Below are 19,319 nucleotides of genomic sequence, written 5' to 3'. Positions count from 1 at the left end.
CAAAATCTTTCAGGTTAAACATTTCTATGAATTATTTTGCAAAAAACCCCCATGAAAATGCTATACCGTGGGATGTGTGTGTGTGAGCGAGAGCATTCAATAATTTCAGATACATTTCTATATTCAGATATTACACTTACAACTCTAAATGTAAGCACAGGTTTTTTCCCCCTTGGTTTTATTTCCCATTGTTCTGCCCTGGAGTTAGGACAGTTTGTACTGTTCGGGGATTTTATTACCATACAGATCCAAAACTCAAGCCAGAATGTACAAAGCTGATGAATTTGCAATAAATTTTAGCCGATCGGGCTGTTGTTATGAAAAATATTGTATGTATTCTTGTAAAACAAAATGATAACCTGACACTGTATGGGAGACCAGTATAAAGCCAATTGCTGTTCTGAAAAGTTTTGGGTCTAAGGCTCTGATGCAGAAATGCATTTACACAGGTGTGTAACTGAGTGTATGAATAGGCCCACTGACTTCTAAGGGGCTGAACAAATGTAAGTGCCTTCTGAGATCTGGATCTAAAAGACTTTCATAGCGAGGAAAAGATGCATTGTGAAATCCAGTGGAGAGAAAGGGAGTTTCTAACATAGGATTATTTTGAGTGGCTTGATGCAGAAAGGACTATGCAAATGGGCAAAACCCCCAAACCAAACTGAAAAATATTCATACCAAACTGAAGTTTCAGTTCTGCTAGGTATTGGGGTTTGTTCAAACCTGACACATAAACTGAAACTCTCTTTGGCCATAGACCTGTGTGAATTCAAAAAGAACAAATAGTTTGCACAACCCCTTGCAATCCCTTTGCTCCTGAGAGGCAGCCCTAATTTACCAGCAGTGCCATCAGATGAATGGGCGAGGTGCCGGTTATTCCTTTGTTTCTTTGGCAACATGCTTCAGAAAGAAAGGTCAATAGTGTGTGTTTTAAAAAGAATTTCTTCATTCCCAAAGCAAAGGCAATGGAGCTCAAATATTTGCAAGATTAGATGTGCAGGGTAAAAGCCCTGGAGCACAGCTACTGCAAATTCAGGTAAATTATAGACACCAATAACAAGCACAAGAGACACAAAGAACAGCAGCAACTGGAATTAATGTTATTTGTGATATTGTACTGGGGAGGCAAGCAACTGCCATTGATTGCAGAGGTCCCTTGAAGTAATGACTGACCTTGCTGGTATTTTGTATTTATGTTACAGTAGCAACAAGCTATCCTAAGCAAATGTAAGTGTCCTTGTACCAGGCACTATACAGACTCATAGTAAGAGACAGCTGTAGCCTGGAAGAGCGTAAGTGTAACTAGACTTGACAAAGAAAGAGATAGGGGAAGTTGAGGCAAGTGATGTGCATATTAGTTTACTGAATGCATAGTTTTACCACTGCTACACCCCCTCTTGCTACTTCATCCATCTCTTTGCATGATAAATTCACTCATGTCTTCTTTTGTTAGGCTGTAAATACTTTGAAGCAGGTGCTTACACAGCACCCAATGCAATGGGTCTTGTATCATTTGTCCTTTGGGCATTTTTTAAATTTAATAATAGTAATTAATAATAATGCATGATCTATATGCAGTATAAATAAGTAACAAAATATACAAGCTATTGAAAAGTTCCTAAGATACTAGAAATAATAGGCATATGAATTGTTCGCTGCTGTGCAGAAATATAAAGAACATCATAGAAGATTAGAGTTGGAAGAGACCTCAAAAGGTCATCTAGTCCAATACCCTGCTTAAAGCGTAACCAATCCCAGCTAAATCATCCCAGCCAAGGCTTTGTCAAGCTGGAACTTAAAAACTTTTCCTTAGGCAAACCATTCCAATGCTTCACCACCCTCCTTGTGAAATAGTTTTCCTGAGGCCATTGCTTCTTATTCTGTTAATACACATGTGACAGGAGTCTTAATATTAATTCCTGTCTTTAGTCATAGATGTGGAGGACAAAAATGAGACAGGAAGCAGTGCTCCTGCAATGTGTTTGGAAGAAGTCTGTGAGTTCCCTCATCCTCTTTCACCAGCCTTCCTTTGATCAGGTATGAGAGACAGATTATTGAATCCAAACCTGAGACTCCGTAGGATTCACAGGAAGAAATGCTTAAAAAAAAAAAAAATCTGCAGCAGAGACCAGGAGAATTAGTCAGAGATTCTTTACAGGACTCCATCAGGCAGCATTGTGAAAGCTGGACCTGAAGACTCAGATCTGTCTTTTTTATGGAAAAGATGGAAATAGTCACATCAAGCCTCAGTGTCAGCCCTGGCTGATATAATAGGCCTCCTTCTGCTGCAGGCCTCTCTACTGCAGCCATTGCAATCCAGGCTGCATTACTGAGTGACTGATGGTTTTTTTGCTCCTAACTGGAAACTTTCACCGCTAACTAACTGGTTACAGCACACTGGGGCAATTTATTGAAACCTTAAATGATTGACCATGACAAAGATTCTAACACCTTCTTCTGAAGCCTCTAGTCATAGACCCTTGCATGTTGAATAGTAATAGAGAGGTAGCTGTGCTAGTCTGATCTTGCTAAAACAAAAGGAAAAACTATGTAGCACTTTAAAGACTAACAAGATGGTTTAAGAAGTGATGAGATTTCGTGGGCCAGACCCACTTCCTCAGATCATATTCTGGAAGAGAATTGGCATTTGGTATATATGGTTGTGCCAATTCTCTTCCAGAATATGATCTGAGGAAGTGGATCTGGGCCATGAAAGCTCATCACCTATTAAACCATCTTGTTAGTCTTTAAAGTGCAACATAGTTTTTCCTTTTGTCATAGACCCTGGTACTGATGACTGCTGGATGCTGCATAGACCATGATTACTCATGTGCCTTAATACAGTAACACTGTTCCTAATTGTGAAGCTTTAGGTGGGGCCTTCATTTAGTTCTAAAACAGGTTATTAGTGCTGCCTATCGTTATTTCCTGCCCTGTTGCCATTCTCTAAGTATGCTTAGCAAAGAGCAGAGGGATTTTTTTAACATTAACATTTTGTTTCCTCAAAGACCAAACCCAGATGCAGCATCTCAAGATACATGAAAATGGTTCCAGCCCATGCACTTACCACACTGTGGTAAACTACATACCCTGCACTACTAAAATCTGTTACCAAGGTTTATTGCAGGGTTAAGAGTAACATATGCCAAGGTGACTTTTATTTTGAATATTGCCATATAGTTTGTACCTTAGTTAATTACATACCTGCTATTTGTGATCAGGATTGCTCTGGCATCTATCAGTTAGGAAGACCAAACCATTAGCTTGCATTTCAATTACAATCCAGACGTTTCACAGTAACATTGCAAAGTCTTCCAAGCTGAACGTTTTCTAGATACTATTTGTTATGATACCCCTTACAGCTTTCTTTATATGTATGTATTGCTCATGAGGAGAAAGGGACTGGCAATGTTGGAAAGTGAGCTGTTTATTGACAATTTATCCAGTCTCAATAAAGATTTTTTCATTGTCCCTCTAGTCACAGGGACAACAAAGTGAATTTAGCAGAAAATAGCTTGACCAAATGGCAAACCAGTGAGCAGTGCAAGCTGAAACATCCTAGCCTGTTTTTCTGCAATGATATCACATCAGTAAAATGCATAAAAGATAATTTCCTATAGATTGTAACAGGCCCAGGCATGGTCTGTGTTTGGCCATCACTAATGGTCCATGTAAGGCAAGTTAGGCCATCGCTGTTGGCACAGCCTTCTTAGGCTATACCTTGAAAACAGATTGGTTTACTCTCATCAGCAACTAACATCTGCAAGTTACTTTCTATGGGCCTCTTCGTAGTGCATCCCCTGGCCAGTTTGTGGGTTTGCTTGCTCACGCTGCAGTTTCTCCATGAGCATGGGTAACTGCTGAAATGTCCAAAGCTGCTAAACAATGAGAAGTCTTGAGCCACCGTATAGACAGATTTATCGGAGCATAAGCTTTCATGGGGAAAGACCCACTTTGTCAGATGCATGTTCATAGCTGCTAAAATTCAAAGCTGCTAAAGTTCATAAAGTGCTCTTTTAACTTGAACAAACAGCCCATTATGCAGTGTAAAGTCACTTTGGGAACAGTTGTTCTCCAGCAGGCCAGAACAGTGGGATACATCTTCCCTTTCTGTTCTTGTTTTAACCATAGTGGGATTTTGGTATGTATGGCTAAGCTTAGTCTGTACATTATTAATCAAACAGTTACTTTTCTGATTATTCCACTCTGTGGTCAAGTGTCCTTATAAACACACCATTTGGTTTTAGTTCTTTTTATTGACTGTCTCTTTAGCACAGCTGCATTTCACTGACTGGAAAACATAAGCATGGCTTGCAAAGATGAGCCTTACTTCTTCACTTTATCATTTAAATGAAAAAAAATCAATATATTAATTTTGAAATCATTTGCAGAAAGGGAAAGATGTCTGTTTAGCTACACGAATGCTACATTCTTGTGAAAGACTGTAGAAGCTCTGATTTTTCTTAGGCCAAGTCTTCACGACATGGAAGATTGACACTGCTGTGATCGATCTTCTGGAGTTCGATTTAGCGAGACTAGTTAAGACTTGCTAATTCAAACTTAGAGGGCATCCCAATATTTCTGCTTCTATGAGGAGTAAGGGAAGCTGACCGGGAGCATTTGCTCCTGTCAGCCTCCCACTGTGGGGTCGGTGGGGAAACTCAAAACAAGGTACATAGACTCCAGCTCTGTAATTAACATAGCTGGAGTTGTGTATCTTGAGTCGACCTTCCCCTTTAATGTAGACCTGGCCTCTGATTATTAAAGAAGTCTAGCTGTTGGATCTTGAGAGTTATCCTCTTAGCCCTCTGTTCAAGCTTTTCTAAAAAGGCCTTAAAGCCAAAGCAATTTTTAAAGTGCACTAAGTCAGAACTTTGGGGCTTTAGTGACTACAGTGATGCCACTAGTAGTTAATCAGTGCTGGACAAGAGAACCTGGTTTTTGGAAAAATGGTAAATTAGGATATAGAAGGGAATTTAATGGGGCTTGTTTACAGGGAGCAAAACCTAAAAACAACTGAAAGAACATGTTGTGGAGTGTAACAGGGCAGACCTCACAACCACGGCACCTCCTGCCAGTAGCTCAGGGAATAAGCTTTTTTTTTGGTGCTGGAGCACCCCCTTCTAGTTGGAGTCTCACCCACTGTTGTTCTCCACCACTCTAGGTCAGGGCCTACATCTCTCCCAGACCACGGCACCCTCTTATGGGGGTACTGCCCTACCATAGTGCCCTCACACTCTCAAGTATTCCCCCTCTGGGGACCCTTAATTCCCTATGCCTCTCTTATCTCAGCGACCCACTGCCAGTCTTCATCTAGCCCCTGCCACAGGGGCAAACTGCAGTCTGAAGTGGCCACTCTTCATTGGCAAAGGGATGTGGACCTGCTGCTTTTGCCTATCCTGGCTGCCTCCCCACAGCCCTAGCATCCTGAGGCCTTGCTTCAGGCCCTGCAGCCTGGGGACTTGCCTGGCCAGAGCTTCTCCATCTCTGCCTGACTTTCCCTCTGCTCTGCTCTGCTCTGCTCTGCAAGCCCCTGGCTTCCCTAGCATCTAGGTCCCTCCTACTCCCAAGTCAGAGCAAGAGTCTCTCTCCCTTCCTCCCTCCTGGAACCCTTATTTGTAGTGCCTGTGGCTGGGCCCTAATTGGCTCCTACCAGCTACAGCTGCTGGCTCCATAGCTCCAGCATTCCAGCCCTCTCCCCAGGCTGTGTTTAACCCTTAAAGGGCCAGTGTGGGGCAAATGCCCCACCGCCTGGAGCTATTCAGTATTAAATAAAACCCAGTCCCCAGGCAATAGCATGGCTTCTGTGGTGAGTCTGTAAGCATTTGAACAGTCTCCCCCACTCCCTAGTTTAGACAATGCTTTTAAGAATCCAGAAGCAGCTGGGCATATAACTCTTTTGAGATGATGAACTGCTTTGGCAAGGGTGGACACGCCCCTCCAATAAATGGAGCAATCACAACCATCTCCAACAGATGGAGTTGCTTGTTTCTGATAACACATTGCTCATATTCTGGTTGAGAGTCACACAGTTCAGATCCAAGTCCCTTTCTTGGCTAGGCACTGAGAAAGAATGAACCTGCTGTGTATCATCTATCCCAGAAAAGGAGGCAGAAAGTTCTCTGTTTTCAGCATGTTTAGAACAATGCAGTCTAAACCACCTCATAACCTCACTTATTTCACTCCTGTTGAACAGGAGGGCATGAGAGACTGGGAACCCTGGGACCATGCATGAGGAGATACTGAGAGTGCATGAGGAGCTGCTCACCACTGTCCTTTACAATTTTCCATTGAAGTAGGAATGGGACACTGATGCACACTTCCCTTGTTCACCCCTTCCCCGAAAGTCACAGGAAGGTCAACATCACTTAGTCGTCACTGTTATCAAAGGCTGCTGACCCATCTAATACAAATGGACACTAGACCAATATCCAGCATCAGAACAAAATTGTCAACCAAAGACACTAATGCAAGCTCTGTTTTGTTCCCAGATCACATTGCTAGGGAGCATACTAGGAGAATACCAGGGGGATAACAGAGTCGCTCCGCTTTTCTGAATGACTTGTGCTTGGTCTAGGATTTCAACTGGATTTAGTCACCATGCTAGTAGCATTCTAGCCCACTGAAAAATGCGAGCTGTTAACCAATACAAAACATGGCGCTGAGCTCTGAGCACTGCTACCGGTATACAATTATTGATTATATCTTATTAGCAAAATGTCAGAGAATATCACATTCCCTTTATTGAAAGGAAACTTCATTAACAGTTGTGTGAAAAGTGCCAATCCATTTCCAAATAAGTATATGTACCGTACTTCATGGCTTCAACATTATTGATAACTGTGCAATATTTTGATTTATACTTTGAAAGAGTGATACAAATAATAAATCAGGAACTAATTTTCAGCTGGTGTAAGTTTCATATATATATATCCTTCAAATCCCCTTTACAGGCCCAGAATGATGTAAATCTACCTTTGTGTGTATTAGAATCAAGTTCTCAATACACAGAAAGACATAACCAAGGGTTTCAGCAAAATGTGGCGTTCTTGCATACATATTTGTGTTTGTGTGTATGCTCAATATATGTGGAATGTAGTACATCTTCCCATGTTTGTCATACATGTTCTGGTTTTAGTGGCGGTTAGTATCAAAAGTAGTATAATAAAACCTACTGTGCAATCTAATAAATTTACCAAAAACATTTACATCAGCACAAACTAGCCCATACAAATAATTTTCAAAGTTTTTTCCTATAGAGAGTATCTGGGACTTTACCTATGGCTGCAGCCTATGTGCCTGGCACATATATAAATATACATACACTAAAAAATTTACCTGGCATGCCCAGATCCTTCAGTGAAGGTGGCTGGCAGTGTGAGGGGTACAGGATCTGGGGAGGAGGCAGGGCAGGAGACCGGGGACATGCAAGAGTGAGGGTTGGGGGCTGAGTAGGGGCTCAGGGCAGGGGGTCCCATCTGACAGGGCTTTCTCTCCCTGCATGGCTGGCAGTGCCTTTTCTCCCCCCTTCCCACAGTCCTCCTGGCTGGCAAGGTCCTTCTTTCTCCCCTGAGGACCCTTGGTCAGCAGTGGCCTTTTTTCTCCCCCACACCCGCAGCTGGCAGAGACCTTCTTTCTCCCCCAAGCTCTCCTTGGCTCCAGGGGCCTTCTCTCTCACCACAGTCTCCCTGATTGGCAGGGGCCTTTTCTCTTGCCCCAGTCCCTCCACCAGCAGGAGCCTTCTCTCTCCCTCCTGTCCCCACAGCCAGCATGGTCCTTCTCTCCTTCCCCAGCCACCCTGGCTGGCAAAGCCCCTTTCTCCTCCCTGCCCCATGCTGTAGCCAAGGAGTGGGGGTAGGGATTTGGGGTAAGGAGGCTACTTACCCAGTCTGGGGGCAGGCAAGAAGGCAAGCCCCAGCCTCAGCTCACCACTCTCTTGGTGGTGTGGTTGTCCCAGTGGCCACTCTGCAGCATTGCATTCCCTCAATCAGCAGCCCTCTCCCTTTCCATCATCTGGAAACAGTCCCATCCCCAGCATTTCCCATATTCCTGGAAAAACCAAACTCTGACCTTGCTTTAGGTAAGGGTAAGAGGAAGCTGCACACCAAATTTAGTAGCCGTAGCTCTTACTGTTTAGGAGGAGTTCTTGAACAAACAGACAATAGGAGTTAGTGGGATTTTTAGAAGTGCTTTGTCATGTAGGTTCCTAGCTCCCATGGATTTACAAGGGGGTAAAAGGTGCCTCAATGCTGTTGAAAATCCAACTCTCTGTCCCTTAATTTATTCATATGTAAAATGAGATATGGTTGCTACCCACCTTTGTAGAGCATTTTGAGGTCTATAGAAAGAAGTGCTGTGTAAGTGCCAATTATTGCTATTGTAACATTACAAGTGCCTGCATGTTACTGTAGGGCCTGAATTCAGGCCCAGTAAAGTAAATGGCAGCTATTCTACTGACTTCAGTGGGTGTTAGCTGGATAAAAGCAGACCTTTAGTTTTCAATGATCCTGCAGCTCTTATGCTCACAGAACTCTGGTAGTGCTAAAAGTACAACACGTACAATATAGAGAGTGTGCTAAACAACAGGTACCCAGTGCTCAGCCTCACAAGGCCTAGCGTTTACGAACCTAGAAAATCAAAGGAACAACAGTGCAATTTGCAGAACCTGAGTTAGGTGCCTAGGGCCCCAAGGCAATGAACGGGGAGTGCTGGGTGCCTGGGAATTTGGACCACAAAACAGCATAGCAGATGGGGAGCTGCCTAAAATAGCCAATGGGAGATGCTGATGAGAGAGGTGTCTTCAAAGTCCCATCCCTCTCACAGAGGTTGCTGCCTGAATGCAGACTGCAAGGAAACACCTGTCTCTGGTAGCGAGCCACATCTGGCATCCGCTCTCGTGGAGTCAGGTGGCTGAGGCACAGAAATTGTTTTTGTGAGAATGAATTTGGCACTTGCCTCGCTCCACATGACACAGCTGGAGGAGGAGGTGCCCGCTTGGCTAGAGCATTCACATAGAATGTGGAGGCTCAGGTTCAATTCCTCCTGCAATGCAGGGTAGGGGGAATGATTTGAAGAGGGGCTGCTAGCATCTCAGGAGGGTGCTGTAGCCGTTGATTGATGGGATATTCTGATGTGGGGCTCTCATAATCTCTCCTGTTGCAGCTGTTCCATTTAGGGGAAACATGTCAGTGGGCAAGAGAGAATGACTTCATAACCTGATGATTCGAGCACCCTCTTATAAGGTGTCCCCCTGAACTACCACTATCTGCTCCTCCAGCCGGATCTTGAATGGGCCTTATCCTGATAGGTGGCCGCTGGTTTGTGGATCACAGTAGAGCTTAGGGAGATGGGAGTCTGGACACCCTGAATGAGGCAGCAGTGCAGAGGCTAGAAGCAGAATCACAGATGCCTAGGGAATGTTGACAGCATAAATGTAGGTGCTGAGTGAATTTAGACATCTATAGGGTTAGGAGGCAGGAGTTCTGTGGATCACAGAGGAACCTAAGTACGTCTATGGGTCTGGCCACAATGGCCTGCAATCCAGTTTTTAGTGAAAGCTTTTCCCCCCTCTGTCTGCCCCTCACTTTTTAAAAAAGAATACTGTGAATTGCCACTTCATTTGGACTATCAGGTTTTTTTATCAGCTTTCCACAATGCACCCCATTAACTCCACTCCCAAGTTGTGGCTCCCATTTGGCATGACAGTGGCTTATCCCTCTCTCAGTAAGGCAGCACAGTGGCAGGAGGTATCCCCTCTTCCCTCCACCAAGAACAGGGACTGTTGCAGTGACATCTCATCTTCTCTAGACAGCAAGGGGGACAGCAGGGTGAGTCACCCAATACTTTCTTTATAAGTTGGGGTGTGAGGTTCTGCTTGGATGAAAAGAGCAGTCCCACTGTGCTTTTCTTGCTACACACAGAGTTTTCTGATGAAGGGGTGCTAGCAGAGCCCCACAGTGCAATGGCTCTGAGAATTAACCAAGCATTAAGATGAATGAACCAAATCACACATTTTAGAGCTGTGGTTGCAGGCTGGTTGCAGAATCAGGCAGATAACACTGCATTAGAGACCCTCATTGAGTTCAAGTTTTCAAGCTTTTCTTCACAACCACAAGGAATCATAAGCTAATTAAAAATTAAAAATTAGATTCTGGTGTAACCCTCTGATTTCAGGAACCAGAGCCCTAAGCAGGCATTTATAGTGCACTAACAAGTGAGGCCCATTGTCGACCGGGCCAAGTCATTTTGCAAACAAACTCTTCAAAATATAAAGTAGTATGCCGTGGTCTGACCCTGCCAAAGTTAAATTAAGTAAAGTGAGGCTCATCAGCTTCCCTTGATGCTTATGAGTTATCCAGTTGTAGGATGATTTATTTCTGTGGTGCTATACAGGTATATTGTATACAAACCAAACACAATTTACTCTGCTTGATAATAAAATAAATTTATATTTCTTTTTAATAGATGGACAAAAACAGAGCCAAAACTAGACAATATTTTCCTGAATGACCTGGGCACTATTTAATACAGTACTGATGCAATTAAAACATAGACATCTATAGTATGGTGCTTGTTTGATTTGTTAGGTACTGTACAGAGTTTTAATATAATATTTCTGACACAGACAAAAATATACATTTTATATCAATAGCCACAAATACTACCCTGTTAAATAGCAGACTTACAATAACTTACTGCCTAATTACACATTGTACTTGTTCAAATGACCTTAATGGGTAAAAGGCAAAATAAATGACCATTTTATTTCTATGATATTTATATTTTAAACCCTAAAATATTGTCCTATATGAAAATAAAAGGCTAAATTTGTTGCCATACTTGATTCACTTGAAGTTTACATTCAGTTCAGGTTCACATAAGATTATTTTATTTATAATACACATATCATCCTATGTGGACAGTTAAAGACGTAATAATAGTTCATAGATTATTTGCATTCATTTTTGATATCATGGCTCTGCAATAAGCTTGATGTTATGAACAAATCTCATGCAGAAAATTCTACAGATCTACCAAACAAGCATGTTTTCCATGGTAATTTTAAACGTATGGAAATAAAGCATACAATCATGATAAAAATACTTTATCCACAATGGTGGGCCTAGAAATAATGATCTCAATGTCTGAAAATGGACTTGTTCCATAATTTTGCCCTGTTGTTTGTATAGAGGATTTAGCACTATTGTCTAAAAAATGGTAAGCTAGGAAAGAAACATCAAAAGATATATGTCAAAACAAAGTTGGCTGATGAACCATTTGGCAGTCATATTTTGAAGAACTATATCCTATTGTCATTTTGCATGTGAAAATCTAGTTTTTTTCCTTTGAAAAAGTCAAGGTTAGGGTATGGCTCTTATTTTTATTCACATCTTTGTTCTCTAATGCTAGATAAACTCAACTAAAGCAAGAAGACTTGGGCTCGTCTAAGTTTATAGTGCTGCAGTGGTGCAACTGTAGCGCTTAGTGAAGAAGCTATCTGTGCTGATGAGAGAGCTTCTCCTATCGGCATTAGGTACTCCAGCTCCCTGAAAGGCAGTAGCTATGTCCCACAATGGGAGAAGCCCTCCTGTCTACATAGTATTATCTACACTGGGGGTTAGGGTGGTGTACTATGTCGCTCAGGGGTGGGGATTTTCCACAACTCTGAGTGATATAGTTATACCTGCCAAAGTTTCTAGGATGAATTAAGTCTTGCAAACAAGCATTATGCTGGGTTGTCTGTGAGGACCTTGGAATCTTTCAGTACTTGAAGGAGAGCATCAGTACAGTTCCGCTGCAATTTTTATGACTCCCCTCTAGGCAAGCATATAGATTTGGTTTGTAGATTGGCAGAGTTGTGGAGCCAGTGCCCACATCCCAGACTCTTCTGGTCCCTCTGCTGTGATTGTGATGCCATGGAATAAAGCTACTCAAAGAGCAACAGATATGGAACCCTCCATTTAGAATTGGTTGGGAAAACTTGGAGGGAACCATTTTCCACCAGCAAATATAATTCAGTTGAAACTGAAATACATTTGTATTAGTTTCACTGACATTTCACTTAGGAGATAAACCAGAAATATTTTTTTGATAATGTGGAACCTTTCTTTTTCCCTATTTTTGGAATGAAAGATTTTGATTTAGAAACATTTCATTTTGAATTTTTAAAATTCTGTATTATAACATATAATTTGAAAAGTCAAAAGTGAAATAATGATTGTTTCTTAGCCAAATGTTTCATTCAATCCAAACTTTTTTTGGGTCACTTCCTTTAGCTGAGAATGTAAAAGTTTCTGGGTTTCACTCCAAATTGAAACTAAATCATTTTTCAAAATCTCAGATCCTTTGTGAAATGGAATTTTCCATCATCTGCTCAGCCAGCCCCTCAGTACAGCCTCATGGCATTCTTCCCCCATGAACAAAAGGTCTGCAGTCATCCTACTGCATTCAAGCCTTCCAAGTCCATGGAAGGTGTTAGGATTTAGCCTTAAGGGTGAGATTATGGCTTCCCCTATACAAAGCCAAAGTATCAAGGCTTTGCATAGCTCATTTACAAATGGTTGCCAGATGGAGTCCTCAAATTCAACTTGGAACTAGGGCCCAGGCCACCTGCATTATGGCTGCTAGTACAAGCATGGTTCACTGTGTCATCTTTGAATTAGCAGATCTAAACTGGGCATACACCCACTGGACAAAATCCAGCAACTTTCCTGTCCTTTCTCTTCTCCTTTCCCTTCCGCATGGCCTAATGGAGCTCCCTACGTGATCTGAATCTCCTCTTCTACTCACTCACACAGTAGAAACTTGGCATTTTTGCTGTATATAGGACCATGTGTGCATTTGAAGGAGATCCTAATTTGAATCTACAGTCCTTAGAGCATGACTTAAAAAAATACAATACTGCAGTTCATATGGTGCACATTCAGAGCTGAGATGCAGTGTTATTTTTGAAATAAGACTTTTGGAAAAACATTAATATTTCCAAACTGAATTGTATGTACATACACAATATACATATAGCATTAAAACTCCACAAAAGGAGCAAAGTAATGTAAGGATCAACCTTGTGACAGTTACATTGACACTGAATGCAAAAGTTGATGGCTTCTTCCTTTAGCAGCAAAACTTATTCTTACATTTTTTTTTGTTCTCTGCTATAATTCATAGTTTCATGAATGCTAGGCTATTTCTACACAGCAGTGTTATTTCAGAATAACTGACATTATTCCAAAATAACAAAGTAAGAAACTATCACCAGTAATCAACAGAGAAAGAAATATGAATTTCAGTTTTACACTTTTCTGTGATCTGTTAATTTTTCAAGGTTCATTGGAGTGCTACTGCAGTATAACTTTTCATTGTAGAGCAATTTAGTTGTTAGGCCTCCCACTGGGAAAAGACTGTAACAATGGAAACAGACACAGACATCTAAGATATGGTCAAGTGACTGCAATTTTTATTTATTCTTAGGTTGCAGTGTCAGGTGATTGAGCAGTCTGGTGCTGCCTTTTATGGGTGATACCCCACCTGCTGACCAATCCTAGAGTTTCAAAGAGGCACTGGGATAGACCAGTTATTGCCCTCCCAACAAAGGTGGATTCCATTTGGCTGTTAAGCATCACTGTGCAATCTGTTGGGTGTGTGGATGAGCCTTTCCTATTGGTTGCTCTGCAATTTGGTGCCAGCCTTGATTGGGTTGAAAACTGGGATTTCAACAAGGTGAAATTTTCCACATGTCCACTTTCCACAGAAAATTTAGACTTTTCATAGCACAGCCAAAACAAAATAGATAGCATTTTTTATTTCAAAATGTTTTGTTTTTTTGATGAAAAGTAAAAGCTTTCTACAAAGTTCCATCCAGGTCTCTTGAGTCTCCCTACTATTCATGGACTGTTACATTTCCACATCAATAGACTGTTTATGTCCCAAATTCATTTTGACACTGATCAAAGAAATTGTTTATTTTTTCACAACTGCAAAACTCTATTTACTTTTACAAAGCATAAATTCCTATTACTTCACCCAGAGCTTAGTTTTTCAACTCAATTTATTGCTTTATTTTTTTTATTAATAAGTTTTTTATCCTCTATTGGTGACAGCCACTCAGTGATAGAAAGGAAGGGCATAAATAGTAATATAATTTATTTAAGGTTATCTTGCATACTGTATAAATATGATAACACCACTTTTAAATAGTGATATCTTTTTTAACCTTTTCTACGTATAATACATTTAACCCTCCTACAAGGAACTTATTATTAATCACACCTTTAATTACTTTAGTAGAAATAATAAAATACTGAACCTCTTTTTATGATATTTGTTATAAGAAAAAGCAAGAAAGGTTGTTAATTATTACTTCCTATTCAAGAAGGCTGATAATTAGCAATGAATCACAGTAGTGACCAGGTATTTTTCAAATAGTGCCAATAAAATGTTGACTGCTCATTATTTTAGATTGACCATATTATAATCTCATAGATGACTGAATATAAAATGTCAAGTATCTTTATTTACTGACTGATCTAAATATTTTCCCACTGTTTTCTCTTCTCTTCTTTTATTTTTGTTTTATATAATTATTAAATTCTGTAGTACCAAGGTCTCTTTGAGTGGGTGGGGATATGAGGAATTTATCCTTTGATATTTCACTACCCAATAGCAACAAACATGATAATAAAATATAACAGTTTATTTCACAGGGTCCCACTCTCATAGAAGTGATGTAAAGAATTGTGCAGTGGCATTTCATTCCTGGTCCTTGTTTTCCTTTTGCTAAAATGCCTCTTACCATTCTTCCTGGGATACCCCATTGCACTGTATTTTATCTGAAAGCAGAATTTCATTTTGTGTTGGTTACTAAGTTATCTTCAGCACTGGATAGCTCTGGACTTGAATCAATGTCACTGAAGGCTTCTTTATTTGTGAAAGTTGAGGTCAAAGTCAGACTGTGCCGAGGATTCACAGGTGCAAGCTCATTTAATATAATATTGTCACTTTTTACAAGAGTTGTTTTATCCATGTTTTCTTGACTGTACCTTGCAACAACAGCGTCAAGGAAGTCTAATTTTGGTGGCAAAGAACCACTTTCAAATAAATATTTTGCTAGGTAGGAAATTGCAATATTAGTAAAGAAGGAGGTGAGCATAGCAAGTGTTTTAAATGGGAATCGTTGGATGTATATATTATTTTTATCTGCATAGTAGCCAGGATAGAAGATCAAGGGCTGTAGGTAGAGATATGGTTCTCCTCCAGTAATTCTGAGAACAAGACCAAACAAATAGCCTGCAATGGCACCATAAGTGTTGGTTCCTTTGATAAACAACACACATAAGAGTTGAGGAAAGATGATGATGTAAACAAGATCAGAACTGAGATACCAGAGTCCATAAACTGACTTAGCTAGGAGTGCCATTGCTGTGGCTGATGCTCCGAAGAGGAAAATAGTGATTCGCATGACCCACACTATTTCCCTGTCTGTGGCCTAAAAAAAGAAAAGAAAAAAGTGTTAGTTTTCTAGTAATACATGTATGACTTTTATTATGACTAGATTATACATAAGACACTGAAAAATCAGAGGATTTTGCATGATTCATACGTCAGATATTGTGCAAGATTTACCAAGATCCATAGCATGTAAGAAGAAACAAATTCAGGGGCTTGGCATTCACTCTGAAATTCTTGCAGCTTTAGGGAGAAATAATTTAACATAGTGCACAAACAAAAAACCAAGTGGAATGACAACTGAAGTTTAAAAATAAACCTATCATGAAACAATTTGTAGATGTGAGAACATATCACTTCTTTGTTTACTCTGTCAGGCTTTGAAGCTATAGTTCGTTCTGCTCAGTTTCAGTCTGTCAAATGATTTCTAAGCATTTTTATTTTAATCAAAGTTGTGAAAATCAGTATCTCTTATGTTAATGATGTAATAAAATTTGTATTGACTATAATAATTAGGAATTGTTCAGGTATATTGCAACATTATGAATAGAGCTAAATACAGTTTCACCAGATGTTACTTCTTCATCTGTCTATTTAATTACAATTCCCAGGATTTCTATGAATTTTCATTTTCTTCATTTAATATTCTGTAATAAGAGAAATGTTACATTTTATTTTACTGTAGACAGAAACAAATGGAGAATATTTCAGTGTCACTTTGAAAGTCTCCCCAAAACCTTCCTGTTAAAAACAATTGAAATTTAATCTTACATTTTGTCGAAATGAAAGTTGGTAAATATTTCGAGCAAACATGGAACTTGCTGACAAGATTGAAGAGTCAGCTGATGACATCACAGCAGCAGATACTGCACCAAGGCCAAAGAAAGAAATATAGACAGGACAAAGATATTGAAGCACAATTGGTAAAATCATATCTGCTTCTTTTCTGTCCGTGGGGTCTGGTAAACCATACATAGTCCTGTTCCAATCTGTAATATAAATATATATATACATATAAATGTAGAGGATGCATATTGACTTCTTTGCCTTTGTGAATAATCAGTGATCAGTGCATAATGTCACGTTCATTCATGCTCATTGAGTCTATGCAAACCTTGCCAATTTGAGTTCAGATGATTGCAGCAAATCCAAACCAGCTGTTCTGCTTTGCAGGGGGTTTGTACCACCTGAGGTTCAGTAGGAGGGGTGGGCTCATTTAAGCCTGAACAAGCCAACTATAGCTGGCTACATTTTCTGATTTCACAGAGAAATTAATGGGTTGTGCTACTGTCTTCCCAACCTCTAACCTCTGCACCCAAAAGATCTCTTTCTTTTTATTTATATGTTTTGACGCAAGAGCCCTCAAACCTCCGTGCCTTTCTGGTAGCTTTTGGACAGTGGTGTAACCTACTGTCCTCATCTGATTCTTTGAAATCAGTGTGCTGGACTATCCCCCTCAACCATGAGGCCCATCCTAGGAAAGGTCTTCTGCTTCCAATCCTCCCAATCATTAGAAGCATCACAAGAAACAGATTCTTGGTGCTGCAGATCACAGTTCTGCACCACTCTTTTTCTCTGGGTGTCTCATCAGGATAACTAAAACCAAGAAAACCGTCTTCCTCTGTACAGCACAGCAAGGGGTGTTAAGACCTCAGACTTCCCTAGAAAACGGTGCCACAAAAGGAGCAACCACCTTTCCTCTTGTTGTGTTGCTGAATAGTAGTAGAAGGAAGAAATGCCCCAAGATGTCAGTGACTGCCAAACACACGGTGCCTTTACCTACTTACTTTACCCCTGCCCAGGTGTTTGGAGCAGGAAATATCTATTTGTTATGCTTGCATAGTGCCGAACAAAATTGACCCCATGACCCATGCCTGAAGCTCCTAGGCAATATAAAGGCAAATAATAAATGGCTAATATCAGGATGTAACTCAAACTAAAATATGGTAGCAAGTCTGCGAACACTGAGGAGAGGCAAAATAGTGGCAGCAACAGGAACAGAATTCCGGTTGTACTAGCACAGGGTTCTGCCACTTGCACAGTAGTACAGTCTCCGTTAGACAATATTTACAGAATGTCTATGACATATACACCTCATCTGCTCTGATTCCATTCGACAGAAGGTCGTTTTAGACATTTGCAATAGACAGATCATGAGCATATTCAAAATATATTAAATATTTATAGCATTAGACTGAACTGTGGGATACTCTGAGTCAGAAGAATGTTCTATACAGGCAGTCCCCGACTTACGTGGATCCGACTTATGTCAGATCCGCACTTACGAACGGGGCTTTTCTCGCCTCGGAACTCATGGGCGGCGGGTCGCCGCCCGTGTCCTCCGGGGCAAGAAAAGCTTATCTCGGTCTCCCTGGTCTGCTGGGGGGGGGGGGGGTCCAGCAAAGCTGCTGGACCCACCCAGCAGACCAGGGACACCCGAGCAAAGCCGCCACCTGGGCGGCTTTGCTCGTTTGCCCGGGACCAAAGCCACCCAGGCAGCGGGACCCCCGCCACCTGGGCAGCTTTGCTCCTGTTCCCCTGGTCTGCTGGGGGGGGTCCAGCGGCTTTGCTGGACTCCCCCAGCAGACCAGGGAGACAGGAGCAAAGCCGCACGGGCAGCGGGGTCCCTCCACCTGTGCGGCTTTGCTCGGGTCTCCCTGGTCTGCTGGGGGGGGGGAGGGAGCGCAGCTAGTGTGCCCTCCCCCCCAGCAGACTAGGCTTTTGTTGCGGGACGTCTCGGGTAGAGCAGCTGGGGTGCTGCCGGGTTGGTCCTGTGGGAACCTACTGGCCAGCGCCCCAGCTAGTCTGTCCCAGGCTCCAGATTCAGCAGCTGTTGAAACTGATCAGGCTGATTCCAGGAAGCTGGGGGCAGAGCAACTCTGCCTCCGGCTTCCTGTAGGCAGCCCCTGGTCAGTTTCAGTGGCAGCAGCTGAATCTGGAACCAGTTCCGACTTGCATACAAATTCAACTTAAGAACAAACCTATAGTCCCTATCTTGTACGTAACCCGGGGACTGCCTGTACAATTAAATCCAGGTCTATTCTTGTATAAAGGAAATCAGGAGAAGTTTAATGTTATTATCTGGCTGGATTATATGGAACACACACTCTGTTAAGGGTTTCATACACTGATAGCAATAGAGGTATTAACTCAGGTCACTCATTTACCTGTTGATGCTCCTATTGCGCCAATGAGTATTGCAGGAAGGGCCATCACAAGACAGCCAAAAGCAGCCAGAAAGGATAATACTTGAGCATATGTGGCAGATGAAGAAGAAAGAACTCGTTGAAAATATGCTTGCCATGGGATGCCTCCCAACATCTGAAAGTACAATAAACAACACTCTGTCATTTCTGATTTACTGAGGGTTTCTTTATCATATTTACATACATCGGAATAGGCAACAGCAATAACCTGTTCCTATCCAGTGTCCTAGCTACTTCAATTATATATGTAATACCAAAAATTTCAGCTAGGCATAGCCCATAAGAATTATCATAGAATCATAGAACTGGAAGGGACCTCGAGAGGTCATCGAGTCCAGCCCCCCGCCCTCAAGGCAGGATCAAGCTCCGTCTACACCATCCCTGACAGATGTCTTTCTAACTTGTTCTTAAATATCTCCAGAGAGGGAGATTCCACCACCTCCCTTGGCAATTTATTCCAATATTTGACCACCCTGACAGTTAGGAATTTTTTCCTAATGTCCAATCTAAACCTCCCCTGCTGCACTTTAAGCCCATTACTCCTTGTCCTGACCTCAGAAACCAAGAGGAACAAATTTTCTCCTTCCTCCTTGTGACACCCTTTTAGATATTTGAAAACCGCTATAATGTCCCCCCTTAATCTTCTTTTTTCCAAACTAAACAAGCCCA

General features: G+C 41.5%; 1 protein-coding gene across 2 annotated transcripts in view; it reads right to left on the bottom strand.

Annotated features, from left to right (window-relative positions):
• Positions 1-10,475: 10,475 nt before the first annotated feature.
• Positions 10,476-19,319, bottom strand: part of SLC5A7 (solute carrier family 5 member 7) — a 38,396-nt gene continuing 29,552 nt past the window's right edge. For both annotated transcript variants that reach the window (XM_006114558.4, XM_075917888.1), the window contains 3 exons: positions 18,612-18,765; positions 16,216-16,433; positions 10,476-15,484 (listed from right to left, as the gene is read on the bottom strand). In XM_006114558.4, coding sequence (XP_006114620.1) covers positions 14,843-15,484; positions 16,216-16,433; positions 18,612-18,765 — 1,014 coding nt within the window. In that variant the 3' untranslated portion in view covers positions 10,476-14,842. The remainder of the gene's footprint in view (positions 15,485-16,215; positions 16,434-18,611; positions 18,766-19,319) is intronic.

Source organism: Pelodiscus sinensis, chromosome 1 (assembly GCF_049634645.1).
Source record: "Pelodiscus sinensis isolate JC-2024 chromosome 1, ASM4963464v1, whole genome shotgun sequence".
Taxonomy (NCBI): domain Eukaryota; kingdom Metazoa; phylum Chordata; order Testudines; family Trionychidae; genus Pelodiscus; species Pelodiscus sinensis.
This window is presented reverse-complemented; position numbering and strand designations above follow the sequence as displayed.